The 23,289-nt window shown below is 35.8% G+C and overlaps 1 protein-coding gene and 1 long non-coding RNA gene across 6 annotated transcripts; one reads left to right on the top strand and one right to left on the bottom strand.

Moving 5' to 3' along the window:
- Positions 1 to 528: 528 nt before the first annotated feature.
- Positions 529 to 6,088, bottom strand: LOC122820256. Of its 2 annotated transcripts, XR_006368750.1 has the most exons (7): positions 6,003 to 6,088; positions 5,621 to 5,883; positions 5,182 to 5,266; positions 4,154 to 4,262; positions 2,729 to 2,914; positions 2,240 to 2,337; positions 529 to 1,108 (listed from the first exon to the last, which is right to left on the bottom strand). It is a non-coding gene; the product is annotated as an uncharacterized LOC122820256 (long non-coding RNA). The 2 variants fall into 2 exon arrangements; XR_006368751.1 differs by lacking the exon at positions 5,621 to 5,883 and having other exon boundaries at positions 6,003 to 6,030.
- A 3,098-nt stretch (positions 6,089 to 9,186) lies between these two features.
- On the top strand, positions 9,187 to 22,490 carry ovol1a (ovo-like zinc finger 1a). Of its 4 annotated transcripts, XM_044097510.1 has the most exons (6): positions 16,423 to 16,691; positions 17,504 to 17,547; positions 18,520 to 18,740; positions 19,600 to 19,818; positions 20,160 to 20,304; positions 21,674 to 22,490. In XM_044097510.1, the coding sequence occupies exons 1-6, from the start codon at positions 16,639 to 16,641 to the stop codon at positions 22,015 to 22,017; spliced, it is 1,026 nt and encodes a 341-aa protein (XP_043953445.1). In that variant the 5' UTR covers positions 16,423 to 16,638; the 3' UTR covers positions 22,018 to 22,490. The 4 variants fall into 4 exon arrangements, with proteins under 4 accessions (XP_043953444.1, XP_043953447.1, XP_043953445.1 ...); XM_044097509.1 differs by lacking the exons at positions 16,423 to 16,691; positions 17,504 to 17,547 and adding an exon at positions 9,187 to 9,749 and having other exon boundaries at positions 21,674 to 22,489; XM_044097512.1 differs by lacking the exon at positions 17,504 to 17,547 and having other exon boundaries at positions 16,408 to 16,520; positions 21,674 to 22,488.
- Positions 22,491 to 23,289: the final 799 nt, after the last annotated feature.

Genomic DNA, 23,289 nt, shown 5'->3' with positions numbered 1-23,289 from the left:
ATTAAACGTTTATAGTTCATGTGTATTAATGATTTTAATGATGGCACTCATTAAAATGTAATGTTAGTTACCGGTTTTCTCAATTGTTGATTATGGTATATTTTGTGACTTTATATTTATGTGTTTTTATTATGTAAAACATTTTGTCACTGCATTGTTGCTGAAATGTGCTACAACAATTAACTTAATTGAAAGTGAGCCAGCAAGAAGAAAAAATCTAACATCTGGGAAGACTTCGAGAAGATCTCTCACACGATTCTAAAATAAAAAATAATTAACCCCTTCACCTCCAAAATACTCACCTTCTTGAAATTTCCACTATTTCTTTGTTCTGCAAAAATATATCAGTCTTGCACAGCAGAAACAGACTTAAAGCTGTTGGAAGAGTACAATTCTGGCCTGATGAGTAAAAATATAAGGGATCAGATCAGAGAGCCAATAGAAATCCAAGAAAAAAATATATTTTTTAAGAATTTCAGATTTTCATGAGGCAAATCAAACCTCAAAGAAAACTGTCTGCCCCAACAATACACTAAAACAAACATGTACTGTCAAATCAGTCAGTGACAAAGGAAAACAGCCACTGACAGTCAACAATTACCAGGATTGGCTACAGATCACTTGAATAACTAAAACTTGACTCTCCTATTACTAAACAAGAGTTTGACAAAAAAAATTGTGACAATATTGCATTTGCTAATGTTTTTTAAGTATGTTTTTGAGTGACAAGACTGTCACAGTTTCAACAGCTGATGTCACTAGAGAGAAATGAATGAACCACCGAGTAACAAACCTTTGGGCAAAGCAATGGGCCGGGAAGCTTCATTGCTTCATGAGGCTTCATTTGGCCATCACTAGACTTCCGCTGCAGGTTTGTGACAGGATTGGTTGTCATCCCAATCCTGTCACAATCCAGTTTATTCCAGCCGCCAAAAACAACACAAAATTGTTGATCAAACAACTTCACTTAATCAGCGTCCCATATCTCTCACCAACGCACCCCTCTTCCTCTCCTCCGCCTTCTTCCAGCCATAGTTATCAGTTATCATAGTTATCAGGTAGGAATACGGCTTGGGGTGCACCGTCATCAAGTGGTGTGGAGTGAGAACTGCAACAGAAATGAATGTGTAATATTCCTGTGAACTGTCAAATAATCAGAGATGGGCAGAGAACCCAAAAATTGTCCTCAAGAGTAGAACTACTTTAACATATCTTTACTCAAGTGAAAGTACAAAATAACCATCCATGGAAATATTTGAATAATAGTAAAAAAGTATTTAGTAAAAGAGGAGGCTCCAGAGTAACTTATCATTTTAAAAGCTACACCATCAGACAGACCAAAATGTAAACATATGTTCACATTTTGGTATTTGAAAGATGAAGAATGAAAATATTCCATATAAACATCATCATACAATAACAAAATCAGACAAAACATTTTTCCAAATCAGTTTCTTTCAGTATAAAACTTATGAAACTTTAACAAAAATTCAGGTGTGTGTCTGGTGAAGTTTTGTTAAAAACACCTTTGTTCTTCACTCAGTGAAGTTAATATCTTGAAATTTCACTCAAGTAAGAGTACCAATACTTCAGAATAAAGTCACTCAAGTAAAAGTAAAAAGTACAATGTATAAAAGTAAATTTTTCTCCAAAAAGTTACTCAAGTAAGTGTAGGTAATTACTGTCCAGCTCTGGAAATACGACTGAAAAAGACTGTTATTGGCAGGTAATTTATTTATTAAATCACATTTAGAACACTTTTCTTACCGATATTTAATTTTTCACTACAATCTATTAAGAAACATTTAAAAAGAGAATATTACTTTTTTTTTTTACCAACAAAAAACAATAATTTTAATGCAGGACTACATTATTTTCAAAAGGTATATTTAATCTGACAAACTGTTGGAATTAATATTCTAGTTTACTGAATATGACCAGTTAGGATTGAAATATTTCATACTTTTGGGAAAATTGGTTATATTATTTGGATTTGAGGAAGAAATTTGTTTCTTAATGTAAATGAAACAGGCTCCTCACAAAAAACCTTAACACAATATATAAGGAGTTTATATTTCTCAATAATCATTGAAAAACTTATAGCTTTTTCATGTTGCATTGGTAAATAAATTTTTTTTTCATAACTGGGTTCCTGTAGAACATTAACATGACTTCCAGTCATAAGAAACATAATGAACAATATAAAATAATTAATTACTGTACTGGTACCAAAACTAACCATCAGCCAAACTCCTTTCACACGAGTCAGGATTAATTAGTTCTTCCTTTGTTTCCACGTAGAATGGAGTGAAAAAGCATTGCTTCGAAGAACTTGACCTGGAAAGCGGTTCATAACAGACACGTCTGTTCAACTGCTCTGCCGTTAGTAAACAAAACGTACTAAAGATAAAAGTAAAGCATTTCCCTAAAAGTCCAGCAGATGGCAGCAATGTGCCATGCAAAATTAAACACCCACAGTTAAAAGGACAATTATACTATATGATAGAATATTTATTAATATATATATTATTTACCAAATAAATATTAACATTAACAAAAGTTACAATTCTGTCTATGTTAAAATTCTATGTAATTATTATATATTGAGTTATATATACATATGTCAGTCATAAAGTAATTTAAACTTCTTTGGTTCTGCAAAGAAACTTGCATCTGATTGGCTGACCTGGGAAAACGTTTAAATGCAGACCAATCAGCGTGTGCATACCGGTTTTAGTCCCGCCTTCATTCTTAGGAACAAACCAAACTTAAAGTTTATCTGAAGCAGTTCCACTTGGATAGATGGTGTTTACTCCACTGGGAAGTTTCTGGTCCTCATTGTGGATGTCATTACAGTCAACTTGCACTTTGACCTCTTTACAGCTGACCAGCAGTGGAGCCCAGAGGAAGAGAACTGATAACAGAACATCACCCATCAAAGAAACACTCTGATTAACATTCATTTAGTCAGATTAATCCTGATTTCTGTTCACACATATTGTTGTCCTGGATGTAGTGCTTCCTGATTTGCAGCCTCAGCATCACGATATGAAAGAAACTGGTCAAATGCAGCAAAACACACCAGTGAAACAATAAAATGAAACAATATTTAGCCAATATTGTACATATAAAAATAATTTACGAAATAATTTAATTTGCAATGATTCAAATATGTTTTAAACAAAACAATGAGGCAATAAAAGTTATATAAATGATTCAATTATTTATTTTATTGTTAAATTTAATTTAACTTTTTTCATTATTTTACTGCTAAAATTTTTAAATATTCTTCTGTAAATTAGCTACATATAACCAAATTTAAGGTTATGGTTTTTGTTGCCCCCTGCTGGCAGAAATTATTTTAGTTTTTTGTTGTTGGTATATTTACATTTATCTTTAATTATAGCTATCCAACGAGAAAAACTACAACTTTTGCTGCAGATCACATCAATCAGTCAACAATTTACCACCAACAGGTGGTGAAAACATCTCATTTAAATCATCAACTCATGAGTTTTAGTGGCTTTTTAAACTAAAAGTCTTTTTTTTTAGATACAGATTCACAAATCAGTTCCATTTAAGTTTCCATCTTTCAACGGTTTTCTGTGCAGAGGTTTAAAATAACACACATACACACACACACACACACACGGGTGCAGGTATGCTACCTGACCAGTACTCTCACCCACTGCCGAGGAAACAAAAACTAGAACCCAAAGTATGTGGGTGGAAGGTGAAAGGCAACAAAAATATGGAGAGTGAAATAGTTTTTATTAAAGATAAACGCCACATTTAAATTAGTTAGTTTTATTAATGGGTTCAGTTTTGGTCTGTGCTGTTCGGTTTCGGTGGAACAAAGACAAAAATGTTTCTCATTCCAGATCAGTGTGTCACACTTTTCTTTTTCATTCTTAATTACTTTAAAGCATCTGACAGCTAACTGTCTCCATTAATCACACCCAGAACGGCTCACGTTACTTTTCCTGTTTAATACTTAAATACTAAAATATCAAAATTATCACTGAAGATTCTCAGATTATGTCTTTTCACCATAAACCTAATTTATTAAATCTCTTGTTTTTGTTTTGTTTTCATCGTTCGTATCAGATATGAGGTTGCCGAAAAGGAAGTTGGCGTAGGAATTAAAGCAAACCGTTTCCAAGGAGACGGGTCAGCAGATCAGGTCCAACTGGTGTTAAATGGTCTCTCTGCTGGCGTTTCAACTGTTTCCTTTCCAGTTTCAGCTGGGAACCAGTCGAAATCTCCATGAAAGTTAATGGACGGAGGTGGAGAGAAAACAATCACAGAGGATTTAATACAGTTAAAGTTACAATAAATCAATCATTCAATCAATCAATCATTTAATCAATCGGTTGGTAAATTTGTTTTGTGGGTTTTTTAACATCAATTTATGGCAGCTTTTCCACTATTTGATTGTTTTTTATTCAGTTTTTCCACCATTTTGATTTGTTTTGTGTTATTTTTTGGGCTACTTGTTCAATTAAGTTTCTTTTCAAGTCAATTTTGGTTCTTATCGTGTCTTATAGTGGCAACTTTTGCTTCTTTCTGATGTTTTTTTTTCACCAGTTTATTCTCCCAGTTTTAAACTATTTGAAAACCAAAATAGTTTAATCCAAAAATAAAATTACATTCTTTCATTTGTGTGTCTAAGAACAAAAATGTTTTGCTTTCATCTGCATCACACACAATCAGAGTTTTTATTTGCAAATTTAAAACTGAATCACTTTGGTTCAGTTATTCCAACATTTTGAAATGATACAGGAATAAAGTCGGAATATTTCCTGATTAAAGTCAAAATAATAAGAGAATAAAGTTGTAATATTATGAGAATATGCGTTAATACTTGGTAGTATAATAATTATATTATTCTATTTTTTATATTTTTGTAGTTTTTAGATTTATATTCCATCAGTTTCTAATAGATTCCTTCTCTCTGGGTGAATATTGTAAATATTATCTCAGTTTTACTGTTTGGCATCCTTCTCTGTTTCCTAATCTTCATTAAGAGGCACTGTGGCCTCCATCCTTTGCTCTCTCTTGGCCTGTACCTTGCAGACGGCATCTCTAATCGTTTAAAGTGTTGCAGTGTTAGCGACAGCAAGGAGGAAAGACAAGGAGGCCACATCTGGCCAGACTGCTCCAACAGCCCGGGCAGCATACCTTCAGCCTTCCTCCACTCCTCTGCCTCTTCAGAGGAACTCCAACACCCAACGCTCCCTCTGCTCTACTGATGGGCTCTTCACGCCTTTGTTTACAAACCACAAAGGAGTTGGTGGAGAAGAGTAGAAATGGAAACTTTTACTACAAGTGTTGTTGTTATTCGAGGAAAAAAATACTATTTAGCTAAGAAAAATAACACAACATGTTCTCCAATTGATGAAAACCCATAATTTTGAAGCTAAATCTGAAATAAGTGATGTGAAAAGCAACTGTTTCACAATTAATTATTGCTAGAATCACTCCTAAATATAAGCAATTTAATGAAAATATAGAATAAGTGCTCATCTAACTGTTTTCTCTTTACAGTCAGCACTGAACTAAAGTAAAAATGGCTGCAATAAAACAAATGAAGGAATAAAAAAAGACAAAAAATACTCACCATACAAAAACACATCATTCCAGTTTAAAGAAAAAATACAATCAGTGCCTCATTTAACTGTGTGTTGTCTTCTAAATCAAAACGGTTGCAACAAACCGAATAAAAGAATTAGACAAAGATTTATCAGCTTTATAATGTGTGCTCTTTAAATTATGGGTGTTGTTCAGTTAAAACAATCCAGAAATTGTTGGTAGATCTGTTTCATTCTGGAAAACATGTTTCCTTAAGTTTACGGATCGAAACGAGTGGGCTGGACAATATGGCTGAAAAACACGACATAAACGTTTCATATCAGTCGATGCAGATAATTACTGATAAGTTTTGTTTTGTTTTAAACATCTGAAATACAGCCAAACTGCTGGCGTGACATTTCATCTCTTACCCGCAGTTTTCATTCCACGACGTTGTTGTGTATTTTTTAGCCACGGTGGCAAAACCTTTAACTCCTGCTGCGCAAGTTACTCAACAAGTTGTTGCTAGGTAACCGAAGAATGAATGAGTTGCTAGGTAACCAAAGAACGAATGAGTTGATTCCACCAACCTAGCTTAGCTGGCTCTGAGAAGCTGAGAGGCTAAAGTCTTTCCTCTGCCTACATCTCCCAGAATGCTGTGCGGTTCTGGATCAAAGTTGAGTGAAATTCATATATTGAATATTGAATATTCTATCAGATGTATTATTATATTCATATTAATCACAGACACTTAAAATAGCACATGCTAGAACGTTTTTCACTCACTGACAGCAAGTCTGTGTTTGTTTATTAATTAATTTATTAGTAAAATCTGCAGGTATTTAAACAACAAACAGTGATTTTTAAGTGATTGTCTCTCACAAATTAAATACCATCACTGTACTATTTGAAACATTAATTTTGGATTAATTCATTTAAACACTTCAACTTTTACAATTATGATCTAATAGGAACCTGAAAATTCACCAGTTAAACCTGATTTGAAAAAATAAATGTTAAAAATGTGGAAATTTTATACAAAATTGTACTAAATTAATGAGAGGTAAATCTACAGACAAACATTAAATATGAGTCATGTTTCATTTGGGTATTTAATAACTGTATGACACAGTAGAGTTTTATACTCTCGCCAAGCTATTGGCCCCAATAATATTCAAATACTAAACAAAGATAAACAGAAAGCCCTTTATGTATTTAAATATTAGAGGGAAAAAGTGTTGCTCTCTGTAGTTCTGCTCATATTTCCCCAGCAATTCCCCAAAATTTAGCTTATGTATAAATGGGACAGAGTATTACAGATGTTTGTAGGAGATTAGCTAAATTATACATTTTGGAATATCAAAATTGAGCCAAACTAATTATGAAAAGTGTCTCCTCAAACTGTGTTTATCTGTGTCATTTAAACTCATGTAACAGTTATTTTCCCTGAAATAACTGTTATTTCAGGGAAAAACAGTTCCCTGAAAACTGTGTTTATCTGTGTCATTTAAACTCATGTAACAGTTATTTTCCCTGAACTCTTAATGACGTGAATAAATGTAAACAAAGCCAGAAATCCGGTTTTGTGACTGGAAATCCTTCAACACTACGACTTTTATACCTCAAATAATTATTCACGTTTCCTTAGATAACAGCCACAAAGTCTTTCATAAGGGTTTTATGTAATAAACCAACATGAAGTAGTGCAGAACTGGAAAGTGGATGCAGAATTTTCTTTTGGAAATAAAAATCCGTAAAGTGTGTCCTGCATTTGTAATCAAGTCTTAATTTTGATTCTCCTAATCAAAATTCAGTGCAACCAAATCCCTTTAAAGGTTACATGAAAAATGTAATGCACACATGTATTTGTGGTCTCTAAATAAAATTCAGTCCAACCAAATGCCTTCAGAAGTTATTATTATGTTAAGTAATTGATGATCAGATTCCTGTTGTGTGTAATTTAAACCAAAGGTGTCCAAACTTTTTGTCACATGGACCAAAATTGTCAGTTAATATGTATTCACAGGCCAAAATATTATTTTTAAATGCAGAAATCACCAACATTTTGTAGAAATGGGGCAGTAAAGCCGACACTTCAAAAAGGTTTTTGCATGTTTTCCTTGTTAAATGAAAGGCATCCAGTTTGCACATTATTATAAAGAAAATGTTAAAAATATTTAGTCTGTTCTCAGAAGTAAATACAAGATCCAGGTTAGTTTTAATTTGAAAACACTTCTTGTATTCAGCCATAATTTTCATCTGTAGTCCCTGGAAAATGCTTAATTTTCTATTTCTAAAAACAAACAAGGTTCAAATGATTGATGACAAAATTCTGCCAATAAATACAAAAAATACAGTCAATACAAACAATAAATACAAAACAAAACAGAGAAACACAGTTATCATAAAAAGAATGAGAAGTAATTAAAAATAAATTAACCTAAATTTATCTAGATGACAGTTATTTCCAGATTATTTAACTTACAACATGGAAAAAAATGTTATAAAGAAAAACAGCACTGCTTCAACATATTGTTACTCAAGTAAAAGTACAAAGTAGTCGCCAAACAATTACTCAAGAGTAAAACATATTTGATAAAAGTCTACTCAAGTACTGAGTAACTGATCAAATTATCAAACATTTAATATTTAGAAAATACATCATCAGATGGACCAAAATATAACGTTAAGTGGAAGTTTTGGTATTTTAAGAATAGAAATGACAATAACTCATATAAATAACAAAATGATGCAAATCAAAATATCCAAATCAGTTTCTTTTCAATAAAAAAAACTTTGTGTCTGGTGAATTTCTGGTTAAAACATGTTTATTTTTCATTCTGTGGGCAGAAAATCCAGAAGTTTTACTCATGTAAAAGTAGAAATACTTCATAATAAAATTAGCCAAGTATAAATAAAAACTAAACAATTGTAAAAATACTCTTAAAAGTTATACTTTTCAAAAAAGTTACTCAAGTAAATGTAATTGAGTAAGTGTAACTAGTTACTGCACAGCTCTGCCATTGGAACAAATACATTTTTATCAATATTAAGAAATTATTGATGTAAAACTGGCTCATGTATCTTGCTGAAAAGTTACTTGTAAGTTAGTTTTGCCTTATTTTAAGTGTGTTAAGATATTTGCACTAGAAACTAAACCAAATTACTTTGTAAGGTTTTGCTTTTGCAGTGTCCACTCCGTTTCCTGAGCCACCCTGGGTAACTGCCCATTCGACCCGTTAGAAGCAGCCGCTGTGTTTAGATGCTGTTTGATGCATTTTAATGAGTATTTCATTAGAAATGTTATGTCAGTTTTGGTTGTCGGCATGATTTCGTGTTTTCATCCGGCTGAAATCGCGACTTTCTCCCTGCAGCTCGTCTTTTCTCACGGCTCCCCACCTTAAAGGGGAATGGAGAAGAGGTGGAGATACGGAGAGCGAAAAAGAAAGCCGGAGACAGGGAGAGGAGGGGTAAACCGGTTCAGCAGGTATACTGAGGCCTAACCCAGTCTCCCTCCAGCCTGTTGTCACCGTTATTTCTGCCGCGCATGCGTGCTGGCGCCTGTTTCCTGCTTTTTTCTCCTTTTAAATGAGCACCTGAGCTCCTGTTTGACCCACCTCTGTCGTGACTCAATGTGTGTGTGTGTGTGTGTGTGTGTGTGTGTGTGTGTGTGTGTGTGTGTGTGTGTGTGTGTGTGATCGGGGATATCTGCCGTTTTCTTTTTTTCTCTCTCTCAACCCATTCTCCCGTTATTTGAAGGCGCTGCGGAGTTCCGCGCTGACTTTACCCGCCTTACCTGAGCAGACTCACCTGTCCGGACATTCTCCAAACCTGGAAATCTGACTTTGAGAGAAAGAAAGGTGCTAAGATATTAGAAGATAAAGCTTGGGGAAACAAGACGAAAAAGCGCAAGAAGGGGACAAAAAAGAAGAAGAGGATCCACTCTTTCCATTTTCCCCCTCAGCTTCCTGCTTTTAAACGGCTACCTGGTCTGACGTCGCTACTTTTCTGAAAACTTCCCTTGCGCTAAATTGAAAAAAGAAATAACCCAACACGGACAGTTTGACTGTGATCGAGCATGCCGCGGGCCTTTCTGGTGAAAAAGGCGAACGTTTCGCCTTGGAAGCGGAACTGGAGCGAGCTGCCCGATCATGAGCGGGGGGACGTCTACATCCCAGGTGAGTCCGCTGCTGCAGTAATGAGCCATGTTCGCTGCTTCAGGGAGGAATGAACGCAACCGGAGACCCGAAATGCGTGACTCGGTGCCTTTACGCACAGATTGGAGGAAGTTTTACGCGGGGTTTTGGGTCGGACCGGGAATGCTGGTGTCGGTGTGGCAGGTGGTGCATGGACGGGGTCCGGAGTTTGGATGCGAATAACGGGAATCCCGGCGGGGCCCCGGAGAGCCTTCGGGTTCAGCGACTGCTTTATTCATTATTTTTTGCGTATAGAAATCAACTCCAGATCGGCTTAAGCACAGATGATTCAATTAAAATGAACATTAACAAATTATATAATGATTAAATGTTTGCCTCCTTTCGCAACGGGCCTTTCCGATTGCTTCCCAGATCGACCTTCAACCCCTGATTGCCCTTCTTCCTTGTTCAGTCGCTGCGACTTATAAAACTCCAGGCTGGCTCGCTTCCTGACATTTGTTAATTTATTACAAATAAACAGAAAACACTTCAAATTAAGAGGCAAAACGACCCGGATTTCTGAAGTGACACTGTTACTGTCATGGTCTCAACCTGGGGAACATCTCCACCTACGGTCCCCCTCCTCATCTTTTTGAGAACAATCCCCATTGTTGCCGTCGGCGGAGTTTTTATTGTAAAAGGCCGCCGGTATCAGATAACAAGTAACGGACTACACCCTAAGCCTCTCCACTCTCTGACCCTTCCCCCGCTCCTTCTTCACTGGGTTTGTTTGTGTGCGTCTTCCTCTCCTCTCTCCCGTTAACTTTTAATCATTGACTTCTACATCCTCCTCTATGGCTGCTTGAGACAAGAGCAGCAGGAAACCCGATTTCAGCTCGATAAATGCCTTTAATATAATATAATATATATATGTTAAATGTGGCATTTATTCAGCTCGATAAATGCCTTTAATATAATATAATATATATATGTTAAATGTGGCATTTATTCAGCTTGATAAATGCTTTAAATTATTCAAATTACACTTCACTGATAGGTAATTATGTATGATCTGATGATAAACAGTAGGTCCACGTTGTTACCTCAAAAAAGTATAACAAGTTCTTCTATTTTCAAATACTTTACTATTGCTTATATTCATAAAAACCCAAAATATTATTACAACTCGCCTGATATAAAGTACATGTCTGTAAAATATTCTTTAAAAAACAAAAATATTCAGTTTACATCCCCCAAAAATTGGAGCCCTGGGCTACAGCCACTGTAAGCCCTTTTTAAAATCTGGCCCAGGTTTTATACATAATTAGTTATGAACTGATAATACCAACTAATGATGGCAAGTTTAATGTGTCCATGTTGTTTCCCCTTAAAAATTAACATAAATTCATAATTTTTAAATACTTGACTGCTGCTCCTATGTGGCTGCCCCCAAAAACCTAAATATCTGGGCTACTCAGAGGTAGGAAGTCACTGTTACATTTACTTGACTAACTTTTTGAAAATAATGTACTTTTAGAAGTTTATAACTTGAGTAAAAGTACTCAAGTAAAAGTGAAAGCTACTCTTACTTGAGTAAAATGAAAAATTTCTGGTTACTCCACAGAAATAATTATATAAACTTCATTCAGTTCGTTTTCCACTGAATGAAGAGCAAACAGATTTTAACCAGAAATTCACCGATACACATCTAGTCTTTATGTCAAAGTGAGACCTCTTGTTTGGAAACAATCTTTGTTTTTCCTAATGTTATTTATTACCAGTTGAAAATACAGTAAAATCACGTACTGTCACTGGACGTACTTCACCCCTTTCTAACGTACATATGTTTGTATATAAGACCTTCTGTAAATATTAGTTTAAAATTTTTATTGAAAAATTGTTTACATTTTTGTATTTTATGTTGGTCTTTAAAATACCAGAATTTAAACATAACATCTTAATTTTTTTCACCAAATACTTTTTTACTTTTACTTGAGTAATAGTTGTTGAAGTAGTAGTAGTACTCTTACTTGAGTGTAATCTTTGGGTACTCATCTATTAAATGCAATTAAAACCAATCAAAACAAACATTATCCTTATTTTTTTCCCAAGTTGCTATTTTTATTTCAGCAAAACTTTGTTTCCAGTGACTTTAGCCCAATAAGTCAACATCATGAAAAGTCGACGCTTAAAAGTTTTGCTTCCTCTTCACTGCCGTGTTTTCCAAAAAGATTTTTTTTTAAATGACCGTTTTATGTGTCACCAAACTCTAAATGTCTGCCACGCCGACAGCTGTGACTTCCTGAGAAACACTTGGCCTTAAAAGGAGCATCATGACATGCAGATTCATGTTATGTGACTCTAAAAGTTTGATTACGTGGCTGTGATGAATATCTTTATTTGGAAAAGTGTTCTCTGTTCTCTAACTGCCCACTAACTGGGCTGCCGTCCTGGAAATCTCCATCTTCCAATTAACTTTGACCAGTAGGAACAGCATCAGCATTTTGGCTTGTTTTCCTCTTTTTGTCATTTTGTCTCACTCTTTTTTTCTTTTTAATCTGGACAAAATCTTTGCAATAGGAAATGTTAAGTAAAACTCGTAGTATTTGTCCTTTATAACCAGGTTTTTATAATAACCAGCGATTTTACTTAAAATTGACTTAAAAGGAGAATTAGCTTTTGTTTAATCAATTAAATGGCCAAATATTAGCAAAAGTTTTGAAAGAAAGTGACCCAAATTATATTCTTATACAAAATAAATTTGTTCCATTGAGCTCAAAGAAGTTTGAAAACTTGTAACACAGTAAAGGTAGAAAAAAATATCTATTTTAAGTTTTGGATTTGTGATGACTAAAGCCTGCGACAGACTGGCGACCTGTCCAGGGTGAACCCCGCCTCTCGCCCGGGACGCAGCTGGAGATGAACCAGCAACCCTCCCGACCCCATTAGGGACAAGGGTGTAAGAAAATGGATGGATGGATGGATGATGACTAAAGCATTTTATTCCTTGACTTGACTTTAGCTTTCATTTCATTTTTTTTTGCCAAATTTGTCCCATGTCAAGTTTGGACTTCCCTGATTTAGGACTATCAAACTCATTTTTCAGAAGAATGTCTGTTCATTTCAGTTCAAAGGTCATCAGTTATTTCAGATTTTGAGTGCTAGCTATATGCAAATTTGTTTTTTGGAATGCTCATGTCTCCCTTTGACACAGTTTTGCCCCGGGCAAAGAGCCACGTTACCAACATCAACACCCAGTACTAAGCGTTTTTAGATATTTCCATGCTGCCGCCTGCAAACTCATTTTGAATGTTTCTAAAAAGTCACTGCAAAGATAGAAGATCCTATTATACAATTTAAATGTAAGGATTACTTGTTAAAAACTAAACTTGTGGCACCTGTGCACAGTGACGCATCGGCAACACCCTGAACAAAACCCAGCAACGGTCTCTGGTGCAGTTTCTGGTATGTGCCGTTACTTGATGTACCTGCCTGGATTGCGTTGGCGTCCACACACACTTACAAAAGAGACGCTACAGTCAAAATGAAAACACACACACACATATGCACACACACACACACACACACACACACACACACACACACACACACACACAGGTATGATAATTACCTTAGATGGAAAGAGAGTGGAAGGTGTGATGAATACTTTTTATAAGCCACAGGATGCCATCGGTTTGGACAAATTTCCACATGGTGTGTGTTTATGTGTGTGTTGGAGTTTTATTTTTATCTCATAATCCACAAACATGTGCCAGGACCAGTTTCTGATGGATCATCAGTGTGAAAACAGTTTGCTTCGGCCCACCTCTGAGATTACACACAACTGATGAGGGTTTAGTTGAGCAACAGGAGTATTAAAGTTACAATCGGCAACAAAAACATGCAGTTTTCCTTCACATCAATGCTCAGATTTAACTATCCATTAAATATTTATTTGGGAAATAGTTTAATTTGGGTTATATTTACATGTAAATAAATATTTACATGAAAAAAGTCGTAAATTTGCCTCTCTTAAGAAGTCAGCAAAAGCCCGTAGAGCCAGTTATTCCACATTTAGTGTCTTTAGATTACTTGCACTCTTTTAGCTCATGTATATTTCTCTACAACATAATTATATATTCTGAATTATATCAATTTGTTGGTTAAACATGCCAAATGTTTATTTTAATGGTAGAAATATGTGGTCAAAGGTGACGGTCTTTAAGGAAATATATGTTGTTGTTCTGGATTTTCCACCAGCAAAATGAAAATATAAGGTGCTGCAGCTTTAACTGTGACTAGTTGATATGAAAAAGAAACGGGATGTATCACTCTGTTCAACACCAACAAGTTTTGGTTATGATTGTGTGTTTTCTTCAAAGAACTATGTAAGATGAGATCCAAATTTCACATAAAGTACATATCTTAAAAATCAGATTTATAAAAGTTTAGGTCCTGCTAAATTTTCTTTTAAAGTAATCTTTTCCAGCATCAACGCCTGCAAACCTTAAAAAAATTCTAATCTGTTTGAAGTTTGTAGTTGTGGGTTATTAGAAATGTTCATCAAATGAAGTCTCTACTTATCATTATTTCATCTTACTACTTAAGGCGTAATTATCTTTTTTCATTTATAAAATTTGATTTTGTATCTCCTTTCAGAGTTTTACATTTAAAGGATCAAATTTTGTCACTCCACGTAGAACTCAGGTATTTTTGTTTGAAGCAACACATTTGGTCCATTAATTTATAAAAACAAAGAAGAACTTCAAGAACTTCAGCTACATCAGTTGAAGCATTTTTGTCAAGCACATAAAATTTTCACTGATTAGCATTTTATGAGCTAAAAACATTGTTGAAAAAGTCTCATTTAAAGCTTGAGTTTTGGGACCCAATCTCAATGTTCTCATTTCATATGTAAGTAAGATCTTTACATTGTGAGAAATTGATTAGTACCATTAAAACATGTTTGTTTCAGTTCTCATTCCAAAAAAGACTTAATTAAGCTAAGCTAACTAGCATAAACTAGGCAGCTAGTAAATTCTGCCTCATTAGTAGAAACTTCCGTCATGCTAAGCTAAACTTAGCCAAGGTACGCTTAGTAGCAGCTATCGTAAATAGAAAAAAAATCTCTGAAAGTTTCATATATTATTTGTTTATTTTCACCACAATTTGCCAAAACAGTTAAGCTTTGCTCCTAACTTATGTAAAAAAAATATTTATTAGAGCTTAATTGTTTTCAATGCAGTTTTTAGTCTCTTGCGTATTTCTTTGAATTTCATAGATTTTAAATGTATTGTTTTACAATTTAAAACTGTATTCGATAAAGTAGGCTACAAGTTGTAATGCTAATCTAAGCATAGTTAAACCAAGTCAAGCTAATTAGCTTCTTCAGGCAGCACCAGCAGATTTACAGGAAAGCAGATATACATTTAGCTTTTTGATTTACTTATTAAAATTATAAGTTTTGGTACACATTTGAAGTGACATAGCTATAGTTTTAAATGTTGTAGATTCAGTGATTAAAACTGTGAATACAAGCTGCTTATGGATCAGTTGTTATTTTATCAGTTGTTATGCTAATCTAAACACAGTTAAACTAGCTCCTTTCAGTAGCTGCAGATAATTTACAGGAAAGCAGATATAATTTTATCTTTTTGCAAAGGAAAAAAACTGAGTTGAGGTACACAATTCAAGTGACTTGTTATATAGCTGTTTGTGTTGTAAATGTTATACATTCAGAGGTTAAATCTGTGCTGCTCTATTGTTTAAAAGAGCTAAATTTGATGGGCACCCTGTATGCTAAACAAATGCTAACTACTGCCCATGTACATTTATAAAGCAAACCTGAAACTGTAAAAAATAGGACATTTTGGCTCTAAAATGACCCAACTGTTAAATCAGTGGGTCTTAAATGACCTCTGTGTATTCTGGGATCTACTTTCAGTGTCGGTGCTAAAGCTGCCTGAAGGTTAATATTTATTGAATAGAGGAAAATGTAACGGACCCTATGAACAGCCGGTTGCTGGAGACAATACACCTTTAGCAAACACACCCTGTCTCACACCCAATGTTTGATAAAGTTATCTGCTGATTGTTGACTCTCTCTCAGCTGAGCAATGCTATAAATAAAAGAAATAAAACACTAAAACATGTGCAAACAGCACTGGTGTTCCTCCTTGCACTTTATCATGAAATAAAAGAACTTTGAGTATTTTGAACCCCGTCATCCAGTTACACCCAGACATACACACATCTCTTTCATTGGTGATGGGGGGAAGGAAGGGTGAGCAAACAATGCAAGTTGAGATTAAATGTCCACAAGCAGCAGTCGCCACAGAAACTATCAATGCACAGAGGTAATTAAGACTTTTAGGCCATTTCAAGGAAATGCTATTTAATTTTCTACTTGTACAGATCCTTTTAACAAGTATAATCTTCAGCAAACAAATAACAATCAGATGTTCCTCCATGAATACATATGATTAGTATAGTGATACAAACAGCACTTTTTTATGTGATTGTTGTTCTAAACTAGGGGTCTCAAACTCCAGTCCTTGAGGGCCGCTGTCCTGCAGCTTATAGATGAGACACAGGTACAAAACCCTGGAATAAAATGGCTTAATCACCTCCTCCTGGTGTAGATCAGTTCTCCAGAGCCTTGATAACGACCTAATTATTCTGTTCAGGTGGTGCAGCAGAGGCACATCTAAAAGTTGCAGGACTGTGGAGTTTGAGGCCCCTGTTCTAAAGAAACATGTATTTCTGTTTTGTGGTGATGGTTGCTGTGAAGACAGAAATATCGTGATAAAACTTGTAAGTCCACATCAAGCCGTAACTTATTATTGTTGACAGGACGCCATAATTACCAGATGGCTTCTCTGTAAACCCGGATATCCACTGGGGCTCCGTCAGTGGCATTTCATTAGCAAATATGCTGCCGAGGCGGCACAGAGCCTCACTGTGTCACAGCGAACCGTTAACTCTGTAAGTTTATAGATCAGCTTTTGTGTCTTCTCATCTTTAAAGCTACCTGCAGGGGCCTCATTTGCATTTACATTTGGGTTTTATCAGATTCAAGCCCGACAAACTAAACTGATTCCTTGTTTTCTATCGGTGACACCTGCCAATGGGCCGCCTGAAACACACACACACACACGCACACACCCACAAACGCACGCTTTTATAACGCACCATTGGCTTGTTCTGTCAATCCGGTTGCTTTCTTTGACATCTTCTGTTACGTTCTGCTCTTCTTGCGCACCATGGTTATAATTTAGTTTTATTTCATTGTGGTGTTTTCTTTGTCTAATTTAGTTACATTTAGTTAATTTTTAGAGTGTAGTTTTTATTAGATAAGTGTTGTTTAGTTTCCCTTATGTTTTTACTGCTTAATATTTTAGTTTTTCGTGTCTTGGTTGGTTTTTAGGTGCCGATTATAATTCAAAATGGTCGAAGTATTGTGTTGTGACTATGTTTACATGAATTGGTTAATGAATGCTCACCAGAAGATACCGTTTTTTTAAAAAGATTCAGTTATTGTTGAACAACCAACTATCTCTGGAGTTTTTTCCCAACTTTTGCTGTTGCCATTTTTCCAATTAGCCGACATGAAGGATGTGTTTGCTGTAATTTGCCGACAGCAGATGTAAACTGGTTCTGTGGGGGGGAAAAAAGGCTAATAAATAAATTCATAAACACTAAAACGAGGGATATTATATCTGTTAATGAAAATGTTCTCTCAGTTTCAGTTATTTCCTTAGCTGTATTTAACTGTAAACACCTTTACCATAACGCAGAAACCCTGACGCTCAGCCCTGCGGAGGTGGATTGTTTGAGGAAGGTAAAGAGCTGGTGCTGCAAGACCGTCTGGTTCAGCAAGTCTAACTGTAATGGGCATGTCTTTGTATAGGTTGGTGTGTGTGTGTGTGTCTGTGTTTCCAGGCATGTGTCTGCGTGCAAAGCCAGTCTTACTCGACAATAGGAGCACACCTAACCACGCAAACACACTAATTTAATTCTGTGGGTTTGCTAGCAGAGTATTTTGCAAATAAGCAAACGGTGGAAGATGGCTGCTTGTTGTGAAAGCCAGTAATGGCGTAATTTTCTTTTTTAATTTTCTGTGTTTGTCTCTCACTCCTTTGGTCAACAGTATTCCAGTTTACATCTGCCAGTTTAAAACCAGATTTACTTTGTTTTTAAACATACATTGCCAGGTTTTGCATCAATACTAATATCAATAGACTATCACTCCAGAACCGCACTGCATTCTGGGAAACGTAGGCAGAGGAAAGACTTTTCCTGCCCAGCCTCTCATTTCTACTAACTATTGATGGTGGTAGTTTTTTTATTTTTTATAATATTTTATTTTGAACAAATAACATTGCATAGAAGATCGTCAACATAATGAGAAATATGAGAATTCAATAATAAAACTTATATAAAATAACCACAGACGTTGACAATATTGGTGTTAAGGTCTTGCAATTTACAAAGTAGAATAAATAAAGCAAAAAAAGGTGAAATAAATGAATCTGTATACGGGTCAAATAAAAGAATGTAACAGTTTAAAGTTACGCAGCTGTTCGGCATTTAGTGAAAACTACGCATGAAACAGGAAACGACACGTATCAAGTCTGGCAGAGTTTCAGAGTTTTAAAACAATCAAACGGATCAATAATTATCAATATTGACTGATAAGAAATGCTTATATCGTTTTTCATCCATATCGTCCAACTTGAGGCTCTTACATATTAAAATATGTTATTATAAAATAATCACAGCACGTCATTTTTTACCATTATTGTCCATCCAGTCTGCATCTTCCCGAACTCGGTTCTGACGACGGAAGTCGAGGCGAGTCCAGCGGAAACCGTTCCTCTCTGTCTCACCAAACACTCTTCATCGGACCACCACGCCCAGCTGCCGTCCAGCACCGCGCTCGGACAACCGCGGAGTCCGAGCGGCTCACCGGGAAGGTCGGACATCAGGCGCAGCTTGCACAGCGGGTCGCTGTATGTCCGGTCCAAAATGAAGGTGAGGAAGGAGACACCACTGCAGTCTCCACTATAAACTATTAAAAAAACAAGATTTTCTTCTGATATTTTTCCAGTGCTAATAGCTGATATACAATGGTTATCAAGGCCACTGTAGATGGAAAAAACATGAGGAGATTTATGCCAAAAAAGATTCATCTCAGAATTTTCTAGACAAAAAACAGACATTTCTGATTTTAAAAAGTGGAAAATTTGCTAGAAAGAGCTCAGAAATGTGGAAATTTATCTCAGAAACTTTCTATAAAAAGTTTCAAAAGTAGAAAATATTTTCTACTTTGAAAAGTCAAAATTCTTTTTGACCTTTCAAACTCAGAAATTTTTTAGAAAAAGAATTTGACATTTCTGAGATTAATCGAAAAGATTTTCAATGACTCAAATTATTTTTAGAACATTTCTAGAAAAAAGTTTCAAATATCAAATATTTTCCACCTTAGGACATTTTTTGAGTTAGAAAAGTAAAAAATGTCAGCTTTTGAAAACCTATAAACTTCCATGTATTTTTCTAGAAAATTTCCGAGACAAATCTCAAAATTTCTGAGTTTTTTTTTTTTTTTTTTACTTATTTGTGACTTTTCAATCTCAGAAATTTCCAAGTTCTTTTCAACAAAATTTCTGATGTTAATCTCAAACTTTCAGAGCTTATTGGTGGAAATATACTCCCTGTTTTTTCGTTTAATATCTAGAGTCGTCCTGATACGTTGTTGTAATAATATCTGGAGTTACGTCCAGAATAAAACATTTTCTCTGTCAAAGGAAAACTTCTTGCAGCTAAAACGTCATCAGCAGAAACCCATGCCTCGTTCATTTCTGCTTTATCAGCATTTTTCTCTCTCTAACAGGTAACTACAGGAAAGCTGCCTCCTGATCCCACTCCTCCTCCTCCAGCTCTTCCTCCCATTCCCATTCCCAGTCCACCACCTCTACCTCCACAAGCTGCTGTGATGGCGGCTGCCCCCAAACGAACCCCCGCCCCGTCGGAGCCGCCATCCATGGTGAACAAACCAGCGGGCCAAAATCAGAACACGCCTCCGACCCCAGCAGGAGCGTTTGTGTGCCAGGTATAACTGCACCATTAAAGTGATTAATCTCATATTTCACTCATTATTGATTCTTCCACGTTTTAAAGTTATGCCATTCTGTATACTTCGCTTTAGGGCCGTATAAAAAGAATGTAAAAATTGAAAGAGAAAATTCTGATAATAAAGTCGTAATATTACAAGAATTTGGATCAATAAATTATCTTTCAGTTTAATTGAATTGAACCAAGGCAAGGTCACCGTGACATCTAGCATGGTGTGTGTTGATCTGTGTCAACACACACCCTCAAAGTCTAGAACTCTGCTGACTTCCTGTCAGGTTCACTAAAAATTATGGGTCTATAAATTGTTGCTGGTTTCAGGTTTGCCAGAAGACTTTCCAGTTCCAGCGCATGTTGAACAGACACGTCAAGTGCCACAGTGACACCAAGAGACACCTCTGCCCCTTCTGCGGCAAAGGCTTCAACGACACCTTTGACCTCAAGAGGCATGTCCGCACGCACACAGGTACCTGATCGCTTTGGTTTTCCTGCAGTATCCAGGTTCATGAGGCTTTAGACAGATCTGTGAACTCCCACTAGCTCAGGTAATGACAGGTAGTAAGATCAGTTATCAGAACTACGCAGATGATACACAGATCTGCATTACGATGTTCACCACTGACTCTGAACCCATCAAAGCCTTAATAGAACAGATAAATGTGTGGATGTGCCAAAACTTTCTGCAGCTGAACAGAAACAAAACTGAAGTTTTTATCTTTGGACCTAAAGATCAAGTCTGGGAGCAGTGATGGACGCTACCCTGAACATTCAGAGCCACATAAAGACGGTTACAAAGTCGGCCTTCTATCACCTGAAGAACATTTCCAGGATTAAAGGACTAATGTCTCAGCCAGATCTAGAGAAACTCATCCATGCGTTTATCTTCAGTCGCATTGAAGATAGGCCGTCTTCACAGGTCGGCCTAAAAAAATCAATCAGATCCAGAACGCTTCCTGCTGGTGTTCTGACTAAAACCAGGACGATAGAGAACATCACTCAGTTCTACAGTCCCTACACTGGCTCTCTGTAGCTCAGAGAATAAACTTTAAAATACTGTTGTTAGTTTATAAATCACTGAACGGTTTAGCACCACGATACATTAAAGATCTGCTGTCGTCATAGCAACCTTCCAGACCTCCCAGGTCTTCTGGTTCTGGTTCTGCCCTGCAACCCCAGAACCAGAACCAAACATGGAGAAACAGAATTCACTGCAAAAACACAAAATATTACCAAGTATTTTTGGTCTAATGGTTCTAGTGCAAATATCTCATTAATCGTGAAATAAAACAAACCAACTTAAAAGTGACTTTTTTAGTAAGATGTAGGAGATTGTTTTAGTAAATAATTCCTTAATATTGTTGAAAAGGTTTTAGTTACATTGACAGATTAATTCACGTAAAACAAGACATTTTTCATGTTTTATAAAATTGTTAATTATCAGTCTTGTCTTGTTGATTTCCTGGCGTAAACATTTTTAAAGCATCATCCATTTATTTTCTGGTGTTATTCATTATAAAGTTAATTATGAGTTAAGTTTCTCTAAAACAAACTTCTACATCTCATAGAAAAGTTTCTTGTAAGTCAGTTTTGTCTCATTTCAAGTGTACTAGGATATTTACACTGGAAAATAAACCAAAAATAGTTTTCAGCAACTAAATTCAACTAAATCAACACTAAAGAATTACTTTTGAACCATAATAAATGAAACATTGATTAATATGTTTGATGTTGACTGACAAAATGTGATGTTTGTTACTGGTTTCGTCTTTTTAATCAGCCTTTTTGCTGAAGTGTGTGACACAAATAACTTCGATTGATTGATTGATGTTTTCCAGGCGTCCGCCCGTACAAATGCTCGCTGTGCGACAAGGCCTTCACCCAGCGCTGCTCCCTGGAGTCCCACATGAAGAAGATCCACAGCGTCACCCTGAATTACTCCTACAAGGAGCGCCGCAACAAGCTGTACGTGTGCGAGGAGTGCGGCCACACAGCCGGCACTCAGGACGAGCTGGTCCGCCACCTGCACTCGCTGCACCCGGACAGCCCGCTGCTGAAGGGGAAGGCCGCGCGGCGGGTCGGCGGGCCGGGAGCGCCGGCCACCGACTCTGTCGGGGGATCCGCTCCCAGCTCGCCCCGGGAGGCCGACAGCGACGACACCAACGGATCAGCCGGGCAGTAGATCGCCACCAAAAACTCACAGGATGGATGAAGGAGGGGTGTGTTTTCTCACGGACATGTAGAGTGTTTAGTTTCTATATTTATATGGATGGAAAGGGTTTGGATTTGGGTTTGTTTTGTAAGAAAATTGGTAAAATGTTGATGCAGTAAGAAGAGGAAGCTCGACTTGAATGAGTCAAAACATTATGACGTCTCAACTTTCATCCTCAGGGATTTGTTTTTCATTTTTATTTTATCGCACCAAGAAGAACCTCAAACAGGGTGGAACCTTTTTAGAGGACGCTCCGGATCAGAACGTTTCATCCAACGCAGACTTTGTTCACCTCATTATGTTTTGGCTCATCTTTATATTTTTGTATGAAACTATGCTACCAGTGGGTTTCTCTGTGCAACAAGAGATTAATTTTTCTAATGGAAAACACTGTATTGTTATTATTATTATTAAAGCAAGTAATATATTACATAACATCGACTTGATTCTGTTTGTTCTTTTAAATAAATTCTTTGATGTTTTTTACATTTGCAGCTCAGGAGTTTAACAACCCGTCTAATGAGACTTTTTAAAGTAATAAAGAAACAGCAATACGCTCTGTTAAAATTTGTTAAGCAATAAAGTAACTTGAATATAAGTTTCTTCAGAAAGGCTAGATGAGCATTGATTAAGATTATGTTAAATAAAAACAGGTAAATCTGACAGAAATAAAGCAAATCTTGAAGAAAAAAGGTCAGAATTTTACATTTTTGGGCTTCAAATATCTGGATTTAAACCATTTTTTATTATTTCAAGATAGAAAAATAAGGAAGTTCAGTCCAATACTAATTTATTTGTGTAACTCTGTGTCTTTTACTAAACCAAGTAAGAATTGTTTATCTAATTTCAAAGGCAATAATAAAGGGTATTTTAGCAGTTATTCTGTATGGTTTTATGCAGTACCTACATAAAATATCTACAATAGAAGGAAACCAATGGTACAAAGTTTTTGACATGATAACAGATTTTTTTAGCTTTGAACTGTGTGCTTTATATTTTTAAATGGGCTACTGGACCGGCCTTGTTGTAAAAAATAAACTTTTTTTTCTCCTTTGTACGTTAATGGTTAATTTTTGTTCTAAAATCTGAAAACATTGAGTTTACGTAAGTTTCATTCCATTTTAAAATAATAATATTAAACATGGAGAATCATTTTTGCAGCTCTAAGTAATATTTTCTATAGCAGTGGGGACAGAAGTGGCTCATAGAATTGAAATGGTTGCTGAGCCAAGGTAAATATTT

This window comes from Gambusia affinis, linkage group LG18 (genome assembly GCF_019740435.1).
Source record: "Gambusia affinis linkage group LG18, SWU_Gaff_1.0, whole genome shotgun sequence".
In the NCBI taxonomy this organism is placed as follows: Eukaryota; Metazoa; Chordata; class Actinopteri; order Cyprinodontiformes; family Poeciliidae; genus Gambusia; species Gambusia affinis.
Note: the sequence above shows the minus strand (reverse complement) of the source record. Positions and strands in the feature narration are given on the sequence as shown.

Excerpts from the sequence above, each read along its gene's own strand:
- ovol1a (XM_044097509.1), top strand. The coding sequence starts at position 9,650 with ATGCCGCGGGCCTTTCTGGTGAAAAAGGCGAACGTTTCGCCTTGGAAG. Across the intron at positions 18,741-19,599 it reads ATGTCCGGTCCAAAATGAAG|GTAACTACAGGAAAGCTGCC; the intron begins GTGAGGAAGGAG and ends TCTCTCTAACAG. Across the intron at positions 19,819-20,159 it reads CAGGAGCGTTTGTGTGCCAG|GTTTGCCAGAAGACTTTCCA; the intron begins GTATAACTGCAC and ends TGCTGGTTTCAG.